This window comes from Salmo salar, chromosome 19 (assembly GCF_965601325.2).
Source record: "Salmo salar chromosome 19, fSalSal1, whole genome shotgun sequence".
In the NCBI taxonomy this organism is placed as follows: Eukaryota; Metazoa; Chordata; class Actinopteri; order Salmoniformes; family Salmonidae; genus Salmo; species Salmo salar.
The window spans coordinates 14,285,001-14,306,623 of record NC_138309.1 but is presented as its reverse complement, the minus strand read 5'-3'; the positions used below and the strand labels follow the sequence as shown (position 1 = coordinate 14,306,623).

The 21,623-nt window shown below is 40.3% G+C and overlaps 1 protein-coding gene across 3 annotated transcripts in view; it reads left to right on the top strand.

Moving 5' to 3' along the window:
* Nucleotides 1–21,623, top strand: part of abca4a (ATP binding cassette subfamily A member 4a) — a 77,165-nt gene that overhangs the window by 13,947 nt on the left and 41,595 nt on the right. For all 3 annotated transcript variants that reach the window (XM_082965636.1, XM_045702108.2, XM_045702107.2), the window contains exons 9-11: nt 6–258; nt 738–877; nt 4,974–5,090. In XM_082965636.1, coding sequence (XP_082821762.1) covers nt 6–258; nt 738–877; nt 4,974–5,090 — 510 coding nt within the window. The remainder of the gene's footprint in view (nt 1–5; nt 259–737; nt 878–4,973; nt 5,091–21,623) is intronic.

The following is a 21,623-nucleotide window of genomic DNA, read 5'->3' as shown; positions in this document are numbered from 1 at the left end:
CCCAGTTGTCAGAGAGGAACAGCTCCAAAGCGCTGGTGGAGGTGATGTCCCCCCTGCTCCAGTCCCAGGGGGGCTCTCCCCCATCTTTCAGCCAGCTGATGGGGGCTGTGTCCAGCCTGGTGTGTGGCTACATGGAGGGGGCCTTCACTCGGGTGGCCTCCTTCAACTGGTATGAGGACAACAACTACAAGGCCTTCATGGGGATCAACGATAGCACCCGGGGAGGACAGGGACAGTACACCTACGACCACACCGCCAGTGAGTACTAATACAGTAATAAGTCACTAATAAGTCACTAATAAGTAATAAGTCACTCATTTCATTTTAGTGAAGAGACAGATAGAGACAGGGACAGTACACCTACAGTCACACTACCAGTGTGTCAGCATTCAGTTTCTAATACAGTAGCTATTTTTAGTATGTGGCTCCTCTGCCGACTACGCCAAATATAGCAGCTGATTGGGAGCAGGAAAGGCGTTGCGTTTTCTGTATAAATTCAGTCGAAATTCAGTGGTATTATGGGACAGATCGTTTTATCTCGTCTGCTTTACTTGTCTCTTGAGATCAAAAAAGGAGTGTTGCTTGACCTGAGAGTCTTTACCGTTCTCTCCTGTCTTATCCCAAAGTCTGTTCTGATCTGATGCAGGCGTTGGATTTCAACCCCATCACAGTGTGTTATAGGTTCTCTCAATCCTCTCTAAGATTCTCCAAATGTTCTGTACTGTCTTATTCCCCAGCTCTGTTCTGTAATGATCTGATGAAGGAGCTAGAGTCCAATCCCATCACCAGGATCATGTGGAGCTCTGTCAAGCCCATGCTGATGGGGAAGATCCTCTACGCACCCGACTCCCCAGCCGTCAGAAAGATCATCAGAAACGTAAGGGAGCTACATACAGCGAATGCAGGTGGTAGACTAGGGATGATTCACACCATATTATAGCAGAGTCTGGTGGATTTAGTCAATTAATCATTCTAGACTTGGGAAACCAGGTAAGTCAATCAGCAGACAGAAGTGTTAGAAACATGAACATCCATTGCAGATTGTTCAATAGATGGTGACAGACTTGTTAAACAGTAGTCTTCGTTCTGAACACACGGCAGTATTTAGGAATTTGGGAATCAGTGCTTGGCGCTCTGTAGTGCGTAGCTGTATAGACATGTCTGTAAGAAGGCTGTAGGGCCTAGCAGTCACGGCTGGGTGTATCACAATAGGAGCACACATCTGTATCGTCTACTACACATTGTAACCGCGACACACTCTGTTGCCTTGTATTCTCCTCCTCTTGTTATGTAAGCAGAGCCTGACACTGTGAGGGTCACACTCACACGCGTGCACACACACATTGACACACAGACACACACACACACCAGCTTCCTCTCCCCCGACCTTTAGTGCCCTCTTTGTCTTCCATTTCCCTCAGATCTGGATGTTAATTGCGTGGAAGGGAAGGGAACTACGGGTTAAGCCATCAGTCTGCTGCACATAGAAAAACATGGCCGACACTCTCCCTCATTTCACCATCCCTTCCTCCACCAGACCTGATGACCCCCCCCCCCCTTGAACTGACCCCTTTTGAGTAGTGTAACTTGGTGGGGGGAAAAAACGAAACGTTTTATTTCGCCCTCATTTGAACATTCTGTCGTAAGTGCCTATTATGTGCCCCAAAAAAGAACAGTGTTGACTGTAACAGGTTTGACGACTTCATCTTAAACCAGCCATGCAGCCCCTTGTGACAGGGGAAATGGAAGTGTGTTGTGTGCAACAGGGAGGGGCAATTGAGTGCAAGCTTCACAAAAATGTTTTATTGTTAAAACATTTCTAACCTGAACCTCTATGGGTAACAGGGTTAATATGTTATGCTCAACCCGCTCAGTTTTCCACCACAAAACAACAGAAAATGGCCAAAAAAGAGTAGAACCAGCTCACTTTTTGGAAAAATATTTAAAAAGGAATAGGTTGACCTTAAAATGAGGCACAGGTTGGTTTTTTCTCACTAGATTCACTGGTAATGAATCACTAGTACCATTAAATAAATAATAATCTTTGGAATTGACTTTGTAGAAGCAACAAAATAACAAGGGCTTTACAGTGATGGTGAAAACGTTTAGGAAACATAGTGAAGCTATGAGCTACTGTAGCATAGCAGCATACCACTGTCTTACTGAGCGTCTTGGACTATGTCTTATCTCAGCCCTGTAATTAGTGATCATATACCTCTCTCTCTCTCTCCAATTTCAATTTAAGGGCTTTATTGGCATTGGAAACGTATGTTAACATTGCCAAAGCAAGTGAAGTAGATAATAAACAAAAGTGAAATAAACAACAAAAATGAACAGTAAACGTTACATAAGTTCCAAAAGAATAAAGACATTTCAAATGTCATGTTATGTGCAAATAGTTAAAGTACAAAAAGGAAAATAAATAAACATAAATATTGGTTGTATTTACAATGGTGTTTGTTCACTGGTCGCCCTTTTCTTGTGGCAACAGGTCACAAATCTTGCTGCTGTGATTGCACACTGTGTAATTTTTAAGTGATAATGCCTGAGAAGCTGGTGTTTGGAGGATATATTGGCACGGGTGTTGTTCGGCCCGAGACGAAGTCGATATATCCTCCAAACACCGGCTTCTTGGGCATTATCACTTTTATACAACGGGTTACCAACATATTCAAATAATGATTGACAGATGTTCATCAAAATGTTAATTTGATGAATTTATTCATACTATTTCATCCTATCACAAGATATAGTCCTGACACAAATCTGATGTTGCTACCCAAGCCGGCTGGTTCGTTCTACTGGTTCGGTTGCCAGAGACGCGACCCAGTCGTTCAGTCTTTTTGTTCTGTATCTATGGACGTGACCCAGTCGTTCAGTCTTTTTGTTCTGTATCTATGGACGTGACCCAGTCGTTCGTTCTTCCATTCTGGCTGGCAACATTCTTATCCCTTGCTTGCCAACTAGCCAACTACGGCTAACTTCAAACAGTGCAGACAGAATAACAGTAGCTGCATTTGTTTAACCTGTTTTCTAGTGACATTTATTTGGATACATCCATAACAATAAGCTAATGAGGCACGATTTCGCCTGGCATAGAAAATGTGTTTTCTCGTTAGGACACTGTTGTTCAGAGGAGCTAGAAAACAACACAGCTAACACAATCACTTCAAACTGAAGCTGGAAAGACCGCAAACAATCTGCACTTCGTTTCGTTTTACATTTTTTCAATTTACATTTCTTTGTATATATCCATGAAAATGATGCCAGCTGATTCATGATTTTGACTGGCTGCCTGCCTCTCTCTCTCGTCCCGACTCCAGGCCCCTGCACGTTCATTACTATGGGACAGTTGGAGATCGAATTTGAATGTTGAAATAATGTTGCAAATGTCGGAGAGACAGACAGTAAGGTTTAAACAAATCTCCGCTGTTGAAAACTAAATGTTAGTCTAAAAGAAATGTGAGATAATGTCTATATGCTTTTTATAGTGGAGATCAAGTTTATAACTTCGCTGCCTGGGCTGATGAGACAGTGGATTGCCCAGTCAGATGGAACCGGGTAAATAGGCATTTTAACGTCATAGATTTAGCCGGTGGTAACTTGTGGAATAGACACCGGCTGTAATGCACTTTTAACCAATCAGCATTCAGGATTAGACCCACCCGTTGTATAACACCCAATAGATATGGGAGTTTATCAAAATTGGGTTTGTTTTCAAATTCTTTGTGGATCTGTGTAATCGGAGGGAAATATGTGTCACTAATATGGTCATGCTTTTGGCAGGAGGTTAGGAAGTGCAGCTCAGTTTCCACCTCATTTTGTGGGCAGTGTGCACATAGCCTGTCTTCTCTTGAGAGCCAGGTCTGCCTACGGTGGCCTTTCTCAATAGCAAGGCTATGCTCACTTTGTCTGTACATAGTATTCTGCCATTGTGTACTCTCTGTTTAGGGCCAAGTATCATTTTAGTTTGCTCAGTTTTTTTGTTAATTCTTTCCAATGTGTCAAGTAATTATCTTTTTCTTTTCTCATGATTTGGTTGGGTCTAATTGTGTTGCTGTCCTGGCGCTCTGTGGGGTCTGTTTGTGTTTGTGAACAGAGCCCTAGGTAAATCTCTCTGTAGGTGATGGCTTTGTTATGGAAGGTTTGGGAATTGCTTCCTTTTTAAAAATTGTATTTATCCTTTATTTAACTAGACAAATTGTTATTTACAATGACGGCCAAGGAACAGTGGGTTAACTGCCTTGTTCAGGGGCAGAACGACAGATTTTTACCATGTCAGCTTGTAGATTCAATCTAGCAACCTTTTGGTTACTGGCCCAACGCTCTAACCACTAAGCTAACTGCCGCACCTTTTAGGTGGTTGTAGAATTGAATGGCTCTTTTCTGGATTTTGATACACTGAGGATATTTTTGCAGAATTCTGCATCCAGTCTCAATTTGGTGTTTGATCCTTCAGTCTTCTGTCTGTGGGATCCTGTGGGAACAGGGTGAATCGGTAGTCAAGCTGAATGCGTTCGGCCAATTGTCACCAACCTCATTGTCCCTCATTGTCCCTTTGTCAGCAGAGATCTGAGACACAAGAGGAAGGTGTTAATTGGGTGTTGCTTTTCCACCCTTTTCCATGCTTTTATCACAGGCATTCATGTAAATGCAACAGTCAGCCTCCCTTGGTATGTGTGTACCACAGAACATTGGAGGACAGGCTATACACACTGTAGAGTATGCTAAATCATAAGCTATATCTTTGGTTATTTTCACAGGCAATATAATGTGTGATTGGTATGCAACTAGAAATTAGAAACAGTGTGTGTGTATTCTTGTGCATGTGTAGTGTGTGTGAGTGTGTGTGTCTATGTGTTTCTGTGTGGGTGTTCATATGTGCATATATGCATGCTGTCTGAGGGTACGTGAGTATGTGTGTGTGCTGATATGTGTGTGTGCTGATATGTGTGTGTGTGTGTCCCCTCTAGGCCAACACCACATTTGAGGAGCTGGAGAGGCTGAGGACCATGGGTCGGGCCTGGGAGGAGGTGGGCCCTCAGGTCTGGGCCTTCTTCCAGGGCAGTGTTCAGATGAACATGATCAGGGTAAGGAAGGCTACTGTCCCATACACTCTATAAACACCAACATGGTCAATTCAAACTAGCTGAGGTTACAGTCCCATACACTCTATAAACACCAACATGGTCAATTCAAACTAGCTGAGGTTACAGTCCCATACACTCTATAAACACCAACATGGTCAATTCAAACTAACTGAGGTTACAGTCCCATACACTCTATAAACACCAACATGGTCAATTCAAACTAACTGAGGTTACAGTCCCATACACTCTATAAACACCAACATGGTCAGTTCAAACTAGCTGAGGTTACAGTCCCATACACTCTATAAACACCAACATGGTCAGTTCAAACTAGCTGAGGTTACAGTCCCATACACTCTATAAACACCAACATGGTCAGTTCAAACTAGCTGAGGTTACAGTCCCATACACTCTATAAACACCAACATGGTCAGTTCAAACTAGCTGAGGTTACAGTCCCATACACTCTATAAACACCAACATGGTCAATTCAAACTAACTGAGGTTACAGTCCCATACACTCTATAAACACCAACATGGTCAATTCAAACTAACTGAGGTTACAGTCCCATTCACTCTATAAACACCAACATGGTCAGTTCAAACTAGCTGAGGTTACAGTCCCATACACTCTATAAACACCAACATGGTCAGTTCAAACTAGCTGAGGTTACAGTCCCATACACTCTATAAACACCAACATGGTCAATTCAAACTAACTGAGGTTACAGTCCCATACACTCTATAAACACCAACATGGTCAATTCAAACTAACTGAGGTTACAGTCCCATACACTCTATAAACACCAACATGGTCAATTCAAACTAACTGAGGTTACAGTCCCATACACTCTATAAACACCAACATGGTCAATTCAAACTAGCTGAGGTTACAGTCCCATACACTCTATAAACACCAACATGGTCAATTCAAACTAGCTGAGGTTACAGTCCCATACACTCTATAAACACCAACATGGTCAATTCAAACTAGCTGAGGTTACAGTCCCATACACTCTATAAACACCAACATGGTCAATTCAAACTAGCTGAGGTTACAGTCCCATACACTCTATAAACACCAACATGGTCAATTCAAACTAGCTGAGGTTACTGTCCCATACACTCTATAAACACCAACATGGTCAATTCAAACTAGCTGAGGTTACAGTCCCATACACTCTATAAACACCAACATGGTCAATTCAAACTAACTGAGGTTACAGTCCCATACACTCTATAAACACCAACATGGTCAATTCAAACTAGCTGAGGTTACAGTCCCATACACTCTATAAACACCAACATGGTCAATTCAAACTAGCTGAGGTTACAGTCCCATACACTCTATAAACACCAACATGGTCAATTCAAACTAGCTGAGGTTACTGTCCCATACACTCTATAAACACCAACATGGTCAATTCAAACTAGCTGAGGTTACAGTCTCATACACTCTATAAACACCAACATGGTCAATTCAAACTAGCTGAGGTTACAGTCCCATACACTCTATAAACACCAACATGGTCAATTCAAACTAACTGAGGTTACAGTCCCATACACTCTATAAACACCAACATGGTCAATTCAAACTAACTGAGGTTACAGTCCCATTCACTCTATAAACACCAACATGGTCAATTCAAACTAGCTGAGGTTACAGTCCCATACACTCTATAAACACCAACATGGTCAATTCAAACTAGCTGAGGTTACAGTCCCATACACTCTATAAACACCAACATGGTCAGTTCAAACTAACTGAGGTTACAGTCCCATACACTCTATAAACACCAACATGGTCAATTCAAACTAGCTGAGGTTACAGTCCCATACACTCTATAAACACCAACATGGTCAATTCAAACTAGCTGAGGTTACAGTCCCATACACTCTATAAACACCAACATGGTCAATTCAAACTAACTGAGGTTACAGTCCCATACACTCTATAAACACCAACATGGTCAATTCAAACTAGCTGAGGTTACAGTCCCATACACTCTATAAACACCAACATGGTCAATTCAAACTAGCTGAGGTTACAGTCCCATACACTCTATAAACACCAACATGGTCAGTTCAAACTAGCTGAGGTTACAGTCCCATACACTCTATAAACACCAACATGGTCAATTCAAACTAGCTGAGGTTACAGTCCCATACACTCTATAAACACCAACATGGTCAATTCAAACTAGCTGAGGTTACAGTCCCATACACTCTATAAACACCAACATGGTCAATTCAAACTAACTGAGGTTACAGTCCCATACACTCTATAAACACCAACATGGTCAATTCAAACTAGCTGAGGTTACAGTCCCATACACTCTATAAACACCAACATGGTCAATTCAAACTAGCTGAGGTTACAGTCCCATTCACTCTATAAACACCAACATGGTCAATTCAAACTAACTGAGGTTACAGTCCCATACACTCTATAAACACCAACATGGTCAATTCAAACTAGCTGAGGTTACAGTCCCATACACTCTATAAACACCAACATGGTCAATTCAAACTAGCTGAGGTTACAGTCCCATACACTCTATAAACACCAACATGGTCAATTCAAACTAGCTGAGGTTACAGTCCCATACACTCTATAAACACCAACATGGTCAATTCAAACTAGCTGAGGTTACTGTCCCATACACTCTATAAACACCAACATGGTCAATTCAAACTAGCTGAGGTTACTGTCCCATACACTCTATAAACACCAACATGGTCAATTCAAACTAGCTGAGGTTACAGTCTCATACACTCTATAAACACCAACATGGTCAATTCAAACTAGCTGAGGTTACTGTCCCATACACTCTATAAACACCAACATGGTCAATTCAAACTAGCTGAGGTTACAGTCCCATTCACTCTATAAACACCAACATGGTCAATTCAAACTAGCTGAGGTTACAGTCCCATACACTCTATAAACACCAACATGGTCAATTCAAACTAGCTGAGGTTACAGTCCCATACACTCTATAAACACCAACATGGTCAATTCAAACTAGCTGAGGTTACAGTCCCATACACTCTATAAACACCAACATGGTCAATTCAAACTAACTGAGGTTACAGTCCCATACACTCTATAAACACCAACATGGTCAATTCAAACTAGCTGAGGTTACAGTCCCATTCACTCTATAAACACCAACATGGTCAATTCAAACTAGCTGAGGTTACAGTCTCATATACTCTATAAACACCAACATGGTCAATTCAAACTAGCTGAGGTTACAGTCCCATACACTCTATAAACACCAACATGGTCAATTCAAACTAAGCTGAGGTTACAGTCCCATACACTCTATAAACACCAACATGGTCAATTCAAACTAGCTGAGGTTACAGTCCCATACACTCTATAAACACCAACATGGTCAATTCAAACTAGCTGAGGTTACAGTCCCATACACTCTATAAACACCAACATGGTCAATTCAAACTAGCTGAGGTTACAGTCCCATTCACTCTATAAACACCAACATGGTCAATTCAAACTAGCTGAGGTTACTAGTCCCATTCACTCTATAAACACCAACATGGTCAATTCAAACTAGCTGAGGTTACAGTCCCATACACTCTATAAACACCAACATGGTCAATTCAAACTAACTGAGGTTACAGTCCCATTCACTCTATAAACACCAACATGGTCAATTCAAACTAGCTGAGGTTACTGTCCCATACACTCTATAAACACCAACATGGTCAATTCAAACTAGCTGAGGTTACTGTCCCATACACTCTATAAACACCAACATGGTCAATTCAAACTAGCTGAGGTTACAGTCCCATACACTCTATAAACACCAACATGGTCAATTCAAACTAGCTGAGGTTACAGTCCCATACACTCTATAAACACCAACATGGTCAATTCAACTGAGGTTACAGTCCCATTCACTCTATAAACACCAACATGGTCAATTCAAACTAGCTGAGGTTACAGTCCCATACACTCTATAAACACCAACATGGTCAATTCAAACTAGCTGAGGTTACAGTCCCATACACTCTATAAACACCAACATGGTCAATTCAAACTAACTGAGGTTACAGTCCCATTCACTCTATAAACACCAACATGGTCAATTCAAACTAGCTGAGGTTACAGTCCCATACACTCTATAAACACCAACATGGTCAATTCAAACTAGCTGAGGTTACAGTCCCATTCACTCTATAAACACCAACATGGTCAATTCAAACTAGCTGAGGTTACTGTCCCATACACTCTATAAACACCAACATGGTCAATTCAAACTAGCTGAGGTTACAGTCCCATACACTCTATAAACACCAACATGGTCAATTCAAACTAGCTGAGGTTACAGTCCCATACACTCTATAAACACCAACATGGTCAATTCAAACTAACTGAGGTTACAGTCCCATTCACTCTATAAACACCAACATGGTCAATTCAAACTAGCTGAGGTTACAGTCCCATACACTCTATAAACACCAACATGGTCAATTCAAACTAGCTGAGGTTACAGTCCCATACACTCTATAAACACCAACATGGTCAATTCAAACTAGCTGAGGTTACAGTCCCATACACTCTATAAACACCAACATGGTCAATTCAAACTAGCTGAGGTTACAGTCCCATACACTCTATAAACACCAACATGGTCAATTCAAACTAGCTGAGGTTACAGTCCCATACACTCTATAAACACCAACATGGTCAATTCAAACTAGCTGAGGTTACAGTCCCATACACTCTATAAACACCAACATGGTCAATTCAAACTAACTGAGGTTACAGTCCCATACACTCTATAAACACCAACATGGTCAATTCAAACTAGCTGAGGTTACAGTCCCATTCACTCTATAAACACCAACATGGTCAATTCAAACTAGCTGAGGTTACAGTCCCATACACTCTATAAACACCAACATGGTCAATTCAAACTAGCTGAGGTTACAGTCCCATACACTCTATAAACACCAACATGGTCAATTCAAACTAACTGAGGTTACAGTCCCATTCACTCTATAAACACCAACATGGTCAATTCAAACTAGCTGAGGTTACAGTCCCATACACTCTATAAACACCAACATGGTCAATTCAAACTAGCTGAGGTTACAGTCCCATACACTCTATAAACACCAACATGGTCAATTCAAACTAGCTGAGGTTACAGTCTCATACACTCTATAAACACCAACATGGTCAATTCAAACTAGCTGAGGTTACAGTCCCATACACTCTATAAACACCAACATGGTCAATTCAAACTAACTGAGGTTACAGTCCCATACACTCTATAAACACCAACATGGTCAATTCAAACTAGCTGAGGTTACAGTCCCATACACTCTATAAACACCAACATGGTCAATTCAAACTAGCTGAGGTTACAGTCCCATACACTCTATAAACACCAACATGGTCAATTCAAACTAGCTGAGGTTACAGTCCCATACACTCTATAAACACCAACATGGTCAATTCAAACTAACTGAGGTTACAGTCCCATACACTCTATAAACACCAACATGGTCAATTCAAACTAGCTGAGGTTACAGTCCCATACACTCTATAAACACCAACATGGTCAATTCAAACTAGCTGAGGTTACAGTCCCATACACTCTATAAACACCAACATGGTCAATTCAAACTAGCTGAGGTTACAGTCTCATACACTCTATAAACACCAACATGGTCAATTCAAACTAGCTGAGGTTACAGTCCCATACACTCTATAAACACCAACATGGTCAATTCAAACTAGCTGAGGTTACAGTCCCATACACTCTATAAACACCAACATGGTCAATTCAAACTAGCTGAGGTTACAGTCCCATACACTCTATAAACACCAACATGGTCAATTCAAACTAGCTGAGGTTACAGTCCCATACACTCTATAAACACCAACATGGTCAATTCAAACTAGCTGAGGTTACAGTCCCATACACTCTATAAACACCAACATGGTCAATTCAAACTAGCTGAGGTTACAGTCCCATACACTCTATAAACACCAACATGGTCAATTCAAACTAACTGAGGTTACAGTCTCATACACTCTATAAACACCAACATGGTCAATTCAAACTAGCTGAGGTTACAGTCTCATACACTCTATAAACACCAACATGGTCAATTCAAACTAGCTGAGGTTACAGTCCCATACACTCTATAAACACCAACATGGTCAATTCAAACTAGCTGAGGTTACAGTCCCATACACTCTATAAACACCAACATGGTCAATTCAAACTAGCTGAGGTTACAGTCCCATTCACTCTATAAACACCAACATGGTCAATTCAAACTAGCTGAGGTTACAGTCCCATACACTCTATAAACACCAACATGGTCAATTCAAACTAGCTGAGGTTACAGTCCCATACACTCTATAAACACCAACATGGTCAATTCAAACTAGCTGAGGTTACAGTCCCATTCACTCTATAAACACCAACATGGTCAATTCAAACTAGCTGAGGTTACAGTCCCATACACTCTATAAACACCAACATGGTCAATTCAAACTAGCTGAGGTTACAGTCCCATACACTCTATAAACACCAACATGGTCAATTCAAACTAACTGAGGTTACAGTCCCATACACTCTATAAACACCAACATGGTCAATTCAAACTAGCTGAGGTTACAGTCCCATACACTCTATAAACACCAACATGGTCAATTCAAACTAGCTGAGGTTACAGTCCCATACACTCTATAAACACCAACATGGTCAATTCAAACTAACTGAGGTTACAGTCCCATACACTCTATAAACACCAACATGGTCAATTCAAACTAGCTGAGGTTACAGTCCCATACACTCTATAAACACCAACATGGTCAATTCAAACTAGCTGAGGTTACAGTCCCATACACTCTATAAACACCAACATGGTCAATTCAAACTAGCTGAGGTTACAGTCCCATACACTCTATAAACACCAACATGGTCAATTCAAACTAGCTGAGGTTACAGTCCCATACACTCTATAAACACCAACATGGTCAATTCAAACTAGCTGAGGTTACAGTCCCATACACTCTATAAACACCAACATGGTCAATTCAAACTAGCTGAGGTTACAGTCCCATACACTCTATAAACACCAACATGGTCAATTCAAACTAGCTGAGGTTACAGTCCCATACACTCTATAAACACCAACATGGTCAGTTCAAACTAACTGAGGTTACAGTCCCATTCACTCTATAAACACCAACATGGTCAATTCAAACTAGCTGAGGTTACAGTCCCATACACTCTATAAACACCAACATGGTCAATTCAAACTACTGAGGTTACAGTCCATACACTCTATAAACACCAACATGGTCAATTCAAAGGTTACAGTCCCATACACTCTATAAACACCAACATGGTCAATTCAAACTAACTGAGGTTACAGTCCCATTCACTCTATAAACACCAACATGGTCAATTCAAACTAGCTGAGGTTACAGTCCCATTCACTCTATAAACACCAACATGGTCAATTCAAACTAGCTGAGGTTACAGTCCCATACACTCTATAAACACCAACATGGTCAATTCAAACTAACTGAGGTTACAGTCCCATACACTCTATAAACACCAACATGGTCAATTCAAACTAGCTGAGGTTACAGTCCCATACACTCTATAAACACCAACATGGTCAATTCAAACTAGCTGAGGTTACAGTCCCATACACTCTATAAACACCAACATGGTCAATTCAAACTAGCTGAGGTTACAGTCCCATACACTCTATAAACACCAACATGGTCAATTCAAACTAGCTGAGGTTACAGTCCCATACACTCTATAAACACCAACATGGTCAATTCAAACTAGCTGAGGTTACAGTCCCATACACTCTATAAACACCAACATGGTCAATTCAAACTAGCTGAGGTTACAGTCCCATTCACTCTATAAACACCAACATGGTCAATTCAAACTAGCTGAGGTTACAGTCCCATACACTCTATAAACACCAACATGGTCAATTCAAACTAGCTGAGGTTACAGTCCCATACACTCTATAAACACCAACATGGTCAATTCAAACTAGCTGAGGTTACAGTCCCATACACTCTATAAACACCAACATGGTCAATTCAAACTAGCTGAGGTTACAGTCCCATACACTCTATAAACACCAACATGGTCAATTCAAACTAGCTGAGGTTACAGTCCCATACACTCTATAAACACCAACATGGTCAATTCAAACTAGCTGAGGTTACAGTCTCATACACTCTATAAACACCAACATGGTCAATTCAAACTAGCTGAGGTTACAGTCCCATACACTCTATAAACACCAACATGGTCAATTCAAACTAGCTGAGGTTACAGTCCCATACACTCTATAAACACCAACATGGTCAATTCAAACTAACTGAGGTTACAGTCCCATCACTCTATAAACACCAACATGGTCAATTCAAACTAGCTGAGGTTACAGTCTCATACACTCTATAAACACCAACATGGTCAATTCAAACTAGCTGAGGTTACAGTCCCATACACTCTATAAACACCAACATGGTCAATTCAAACTAGCTGAGGTTACAGTCCCATACACTCTATAAACACCAACATGGTCAATTCAAACTAGCTGAGGTTACAGTCCCATACACTCTATAAACACCAACATGGTCAATTCAAACTAGCTGAGGTTACAGTCCCATACACTCTATAAACACCAACATGGTCAATTCAAACTAGCTGAGGTTACAGTCCCATACACTCTATAAACACCAACATGGTCAATTCAAACTAGCTGAGGTTACAGTCCCATACACTCTATAAACACCAACATGGTCAATTCAAACTAGCTGAGGTTACAGTCCCATACACTCTATAAACACCAACATGGTCAATTCAAACTACTGAGGTTACAGTCCCATTCACTCTATAAACACCAACATGGTCAATTCAAACTAGCTGAGGTTACAGTCCCATTCACTCTATAAACACCAACATGGTCAATTCAAACTAGCTGAGGTTACAGTCCCATACACTCTATAAACACCAACATGGTCAATTCAAACTAGCTGAGGTTACAGTCCCATACACTCTATAAACACCAACATGGTCAATTCAAACTAACTGAGGTTACAGTCTCATACACTCTATAAACACCAACATGGTCAATTCAAACTAGCTGAGGTTACAGTCCCATACACTCTATAAACACCAACATGGTCAATTCAAACTAGCTGAGGTTACAGTCCCATACACTCTATAAACACCAACATGGTCAATTCAAACTAACTGAGGTTACAGTCCCATACACTCTATAAACACCAACATGGTCAATTCAAACTAGCTGAGGTTACAGTCCCATTCACTCTATAAACACCAACATGGTCAATTCAAACTAGCTGAGGTTACAGTCCCATACACTCTATAAACACCAACATGGTCAATTCAAACTAGCTGAGGTTACAGTCCCATACACTCTATAAACACCAACATGGTCAATTCAAACTAGCTGAGGTTACAGTCCCATTCACTCTATAAACACCAACATGGTCAATTCAAACTAGCTGAGGTTACAGTCCCATACACTCTATAAACACCAACATGGTCAATTCAAACTAGCTGAGGTTACAGTCCCATACACTCTATAAACACCAACATGGTCAATTCAAACTAACTGAGGTTACAGTCCCATTCACTCTATAAACACCAACATGGTGAATTCAAACTAGCTGAGGTTACAGTCCCATTCACTCTATAAACACCAACATGGTCAATTCAAACTAGCTGAGGTTACAGTCCCATACACTCTATAAACACCAACATGGTCAATTCAAACTAGCTGAGGTTACAGTCCCATACACTCTATAAACACCAACATGGTCAATTCAAACTAGCTGAGGTTACAGTCCCATACACTCTATAAACACCAACATGGTCAATTCAAACTAACTGAGGTTACAGTCCCATTCACTCTATAAACACCAACATGGTCAATTCAAACTAGCTGAGGTTACAGTCCCATTCACTCTATAAACACCAACATGGTCAATTCAAACTAGCTGAGGTTACAGTCTCATACACTCTATAAACACCAACATGGTCAATTCAAACTAGCTGAGGTTACAGTCCCATACACTCTATAAACACCAACATGGTCAATTCAAACTAGTGAGGTTACAGTCCCATACACTCTATAAACACCAACATGGTCAATTCAAACTAACTGAGGTTACAGTCCCATACACTCTATAAACACCAACATGGTCAATTCAAACTAACTGAGGTTACAGTCCCATTCACTCTATAAACACCAACATGGTCAATTCAAACTAGCTGAGGTTACAGTCCCATTCACTCTATAAACACCAACATGGTCAATTCAAACTAGCTGAGGTTACAGTCCCATACACTCTATAAACACCAACATGGTCAATTCAAACTAGCTGAGGTTACAGTCCCATACACTCTATAAACACCAACATGGTCAATTCAAACTAGCTGAGGTTACAGTCCCATTCACTCTATAAACACCAACATGGTCAATTCAAACTAGCTGAGGTTACAGTCCCATACACTCTATAAACACCAACATGGTCAATTCAAACTAGCTGAGGTTACAGTCTCATACACTCTATAAACACCAACATGGTCAATTCAAACTAGCTGAGGTTACAGTCTCATACACTCTATAAACACCAACATGGTCAATTCAAACTAGCTGAGGTTACAGTCCCATACACTCTATAAACACCAACATGGTCAATTCAAACTAACTGAGGTTACAGTCTCATACACTCTATAAACACCAACATGGTCAATTCAAACTAGCTGAGGTTACAGTCTCATACACTCTATAAACACCAACATGGTCAATTCAAACTAGCTGAGGTTACAGTCTCATACACTCTATAAACACCAACATGGTCAATTCAAACTAGCTGAGGTTACAGTCTCATACACTCTATAAACACCAACATGGTCAATTCAAACTAACTGAGGTTACAGTCTCATACACTCTATAAACACCAACATGGTCAATTCAAACTAGCTGAGGTTACAGTCTCATACACTCTATAAACACCAACATGGTCAATTCAAACTAGCTGAGGTTACAGTCTCATACACTCTATAAACACCAACATGGTCAATTCAAACTAGCTGAGGTTACAGTCTCATACACTCTATAAACACCAACATGGTCAATTCAAACTAGCTGAGGTTACAGTCCCATACACTCTATAAACACCAACATGGTCAATTCAAACTAGCTGAGGTTACAGTCCCAAACACTCTATAAACACCAACATGGTCAATTCAAACTAGCTGAGGTTACAGTCCCATACACTCTATAAACACCAACATGGTCAATTCAAACTAGCTGAGGTTACAGTCCCATACACTCTATAAACACCAACATGGTCAATTCAAACTAGCTGAGGTTACAGTCCCATACACTCTATAAACACCAACATGGTCAGTTCAAACTAACTGAGGTTACAGTCCCATACACTCTATAAACACCAACATGGTGAATTCAAACTAACTGAGGTTACAGTCTCATACACTCTATAAACACCAACATGGTCAATTCAAACTAGCTGAGGTTACAGTCTCATACACTCTATAAACACCAACATGGTCAATTCAAACTAGCTGAGGTTACAGTCTCATACACTCTATAAACACCAACATGGTGAATTCAAACTAACTGAGGTTACAGTCCCATACACTCTATAAACACCAACATGGTCAATTCAAACTAGCTGAGGTTACAGTCCCATTCACTCTATAAACACCAACATGGTCAATTCAAACTAGCTGAGGTTACAGTCCCATACACTCTATAAACACCAACATGGTCAATTCAAACTAGCTGAGGTTACAGTCCCATACACTCTATAAACACCAACATGGTCAATTCAAACTAGCTGAGGTTACAGTCCCATTCACTCTATAAACACCAACATGGTCAATTCAAACTAACTGAGGTTACAGTCCCATACACTCTATAAACACCAACATGGTCAATTCAAACTAGCTGAGGTTACAGTCCCATACACTCTATAAACACCAACATGGTCAATTCAAACTAGCTGAGGTTACAGTCCCATACACTCTATAAACACCAACATGGTCAATTCAAACTAGCTGAGGTTACAGTCCCATACACTCTATAAACACCAACATGGTCAATTCAAACTAGCTGAGGTTACAGTCCCATACACTCTATAAACACCAACATGGTCAGTTCAAACTAACTGAGGTTACAGTCCCATTCACTCTATAAACACCAACATGGTGAATTCAAACTAGCTGAGGTTACAGTCCCATTCACTCTATAAACACCAACATGGTCAATTCAAACTAGCTGAGGTTACAGTCCCATACACTCTATAAACACCAACATGGTCAATTCAACCTAACTGAGGTTACAGTCTCATACACTCTATAAACACCAACATGGTCAATTCAAACTAGCTGAGGTTACAGTCCCATACACTCTATAAACACCAACATGGTCAATTCAAACTAGCTGAGGTTACAGTCCCATTCACTCTATAAACACCAACATGGTCAATTCAAACTAGCTGAGGTTACAGTCCCATACACTCTATAAACACCAACATGGTCAATTCAAACTAGCTGAGGTTACAGTCCCATACACTCTATAAACACCAACATGGTCAATTCAAACTAGCTGAGGTTACAGTCCCATTCACTCTATAAACACCAACATGGTCAATTCAAACTAACTGAGGTTACAGTCCCATACACTCTATAAACACCAACATGGTCAATTCAAACTAGCTGAGGTTACAGTCTCATACACTCTATAAACACCAACATGGTCAGTTCAAACTAACTGAGGTTACAGTCCCATTCACTCTATAAACACCAACATGGTGAATTCAAACTAGCTGAGGTTACAGTCCCATTCACTCTATAAACACCAACATGGTCAATTCAAACTAGCTGAGGTTACAGTCCCATACACTCTATAAACACCAACATGGTCAATTCAACCTAACTGAGGTTACAGTCTCATACACTCTATAAACACCAACATGGTCAATTCAAACTAGCTGAGGTTACAGTCCCATACACTCTATAAACACCAACATGGTCAATTCAAACTAGCTGAGGTTACAGTCCCATACACTCTATAAACACCAACATGGTCAATTCAAACTAACTGAGGTTACAGTCCCATTCACTCTATAAACACCAACATGGTCAATTCAAACTAGCTGAGGTTACAGTCCCATTCACTCTATAAACACCAACATGGTCAATTCAAACTAGCTGAGGTTACAGTCCCATACACTCTATAAACACCAACATGGTCAATTCAAACTAACTGAGGTTACAGTCCCATTCACTCTATAAACACCAACATGGTCAATTCAAACTAGCTGAGGTTACAGTCTCATACACTCTATAAACACCAACATGGTCAATTCAAACTAGCTGAGGTTACAGTCCCATACACTCTATAAACACCAACATGGTCAATTCAAACTAACTGAGGTTACAGTCTCATACACTCTATAAACACCAACATGGTCAATTCAAACTAGCTGAGGTTACAGTCTCATACACTCTATAAACACCAACATGGTCAATTCAAACTAACTGAGGTTACAGTCCCATACACTCTATAAACACCAACATGGTCAATTCAAACTAACTGAGGTTACAGTCCCATTCACTCTATAAACACCAACATGGTCAATTCAAACTAGCTGAGGTTACAGTCCCATTCACTCTATAAACACCAACATGGTCAATTCAAACTAACTGAGGTTACAGTCCCATTCACTCTATAAACACCAACATGGTCAATTCAAACTAGCTGAGGTTACAGTCCCATACACTCTATAAACACCAACATGGTCAATTCAAACTAGCTGAGGTTACAGTCCCATACACTCTATAAACACCAACATGGTCAATTCAAACTAACTGAGGTTACAGTCCCATTCACTCTATAAACACCAACATGGTCAATTCAAACTAGCTGAGGTTACAGTCCCATTCACTCTATAAACACCAACATGGTCAATTCAAACTAGCTGAGGTTACAGTCCCATACACTCTATAAACACCAACATGGTCAATTCAAACTAGCTGAGGTTACAGTCCCATTCACTCTATAAACACCAACATGGTCAATTCAAACTAGCTGAGGTTACAGTCCCATACACTCTATAAACACCAACATGGTCAATTCAAACTAACTGAGGTTACAGTCCCATACACTCTATAAACACCAACATGGTCAATTCAAACTAACTGAGGTTACAGTCCCATTCACTCTATAAACACCAACATGGTCAATTCAAACTAGCTGAGGTTACAGTCCCATACACTCTATAAACACCAACATGGTCAATTCAAACTAGCTGAGGTTACAGTCCCATACACTCTATAAACACCAACATGGTCAATTCAAACTAGCTGAGGTTACAGTCCCATACACTCTATAAACACCAACATGGTCAATTCAAACTAGCTGAGGTTACAGTCCCATTCACTCTATAAACACCAACATGGTCAATTCAAACTAGCTGAGGTTACAGTCCCATACACTCTATAAACACCAACATGGTCAATTCAAACTAGCTGAGGTTACAGTCCCATACACTCTATAAACACCAACATGGTCAATTCAAACTAACTGAGGTTACAGTCCCATACACTCTATAAACACCAACATGGTCAATTCAAACTAACTGAGGTTACAGTCCCATTCACTCTATAAACACCAACATGGTCAATTCAAACTAACTGAGGTTACAGTCCCATTCACTCTATAAACACCAACATGGTCAATTCAAACTAGCTGAGGTTACAGTCCCATTCACTCTATAAACACCAACATGGTCAATTCAAACTAGCTGAGGTTACAGTCCCATACACTCTATAAACACCAACATGGTCAATTCAAACTAGCTGAGGTTACAGTCCCATACACTCTATAAACACCAACATGGTCAATTCAAACTAACTGAGGTTACAGTCCCATACACTCTATAAACACCAACATGGTCAATTCAAACTAGCTGAGGTTACAGTCCCATACACTCTATAAACACCAACATGGTCAATTCAAACTAGCTGAGGTTACAGTCCCATACACTCTATAAACACCAACATGGTCAATTCAAACTAGCTGAGGTTACAGTCCCATACACTCTATAAACACCAACATGGTCAATTCAAACTAGCTGAGGTTACAGTCCCATACACTCTATAAACACCAACATGGTCAATTCAAACTAGCTGAGGTTACAGTCCCATACACTCTATAAACACCAACATGGTCAATTCAAACTAGCTGAGGTTACAGTCCCATACACTCTATAAACACCAACATGGTCAATTCAAACTAACTGAGGTTACAGTCCCATTCACTCTATAAACACCAACATGGTCAATTCAAACTAACTGAGGTTACAGTCCCATTCACTCTATAAACACCAACATGGTCAATTCAAACTAGCTGAGGTTACAGTCCCATACACTCTATAAACACCAACATGGTCAATTCAAACTAGCTGAGGTTACAGTCCCATACACTCTATAAACACCAACATGGTCAATTCAAACTAGCTGAGGTTACAGTCCCATACACTCTATAAACACCAACATGGTCAATTCAAACTAACTGAGGTTACAGTCCCATTCACTCTATAAACACCAACATGGTCAATTCAAACTAGCTGAGGTTACAGTCCCATACACTCTATAAACACCAACATGGTCAATTCAAACTAGCTGAGGTTACAGTCCCATACACTCTATAAACACCAACATGGTCAATTCAAACTAGCTGAGGTTACAGTCCCATACACTCTATAAACACCAACATGGTCAATTCAAACTAGCTGAGGTTACAGTCCCATACACTCTATAAACACCAACATGGTCAATTCAAACTAACTGAGGTTACAGTCCCATACACTCTATAAACACCAACATGGTCAATTCAAACTAACTGAGGTTACAGTCTCATACACTCTATAAACACCAACATGGTCAATTCAAACTAGCTGAGGTTACAGTCCCATACACTCTATAAACACCAACATGGTCAATTCAAACTAGCTGAGGTTACAGTCCCATACACTCTATAAACACCAACATGGTCAATTCAAACTAACTGAGGTTACAGTCCCATACACTCTATAAACACCAACATGGTCAATTCAAACTAGCTGAGGTTACAGTCCCATTCACTCTATAAACACCAACATGGTCAATTCAAACTAGCTGAGGTTACAGTCCCATTCACTCTATAAACACCAACATGGTCAATTCAAACTAGCTGAGGTTACAGTCTCATACACTCTATAAACACCAACATGGTCAATTCAAACTAGCTGAGGTTACAGTCCCATACACTCTATAAACACCAACATGGTCAATTCAAACTAAGCTGAGGTTACAGTCCCATACACTCTATAAACACCAACATGGTCAATTCAAACTAGCTGAGGTTACAGTCCCATACACTCTATAAACACCAACATGGTCA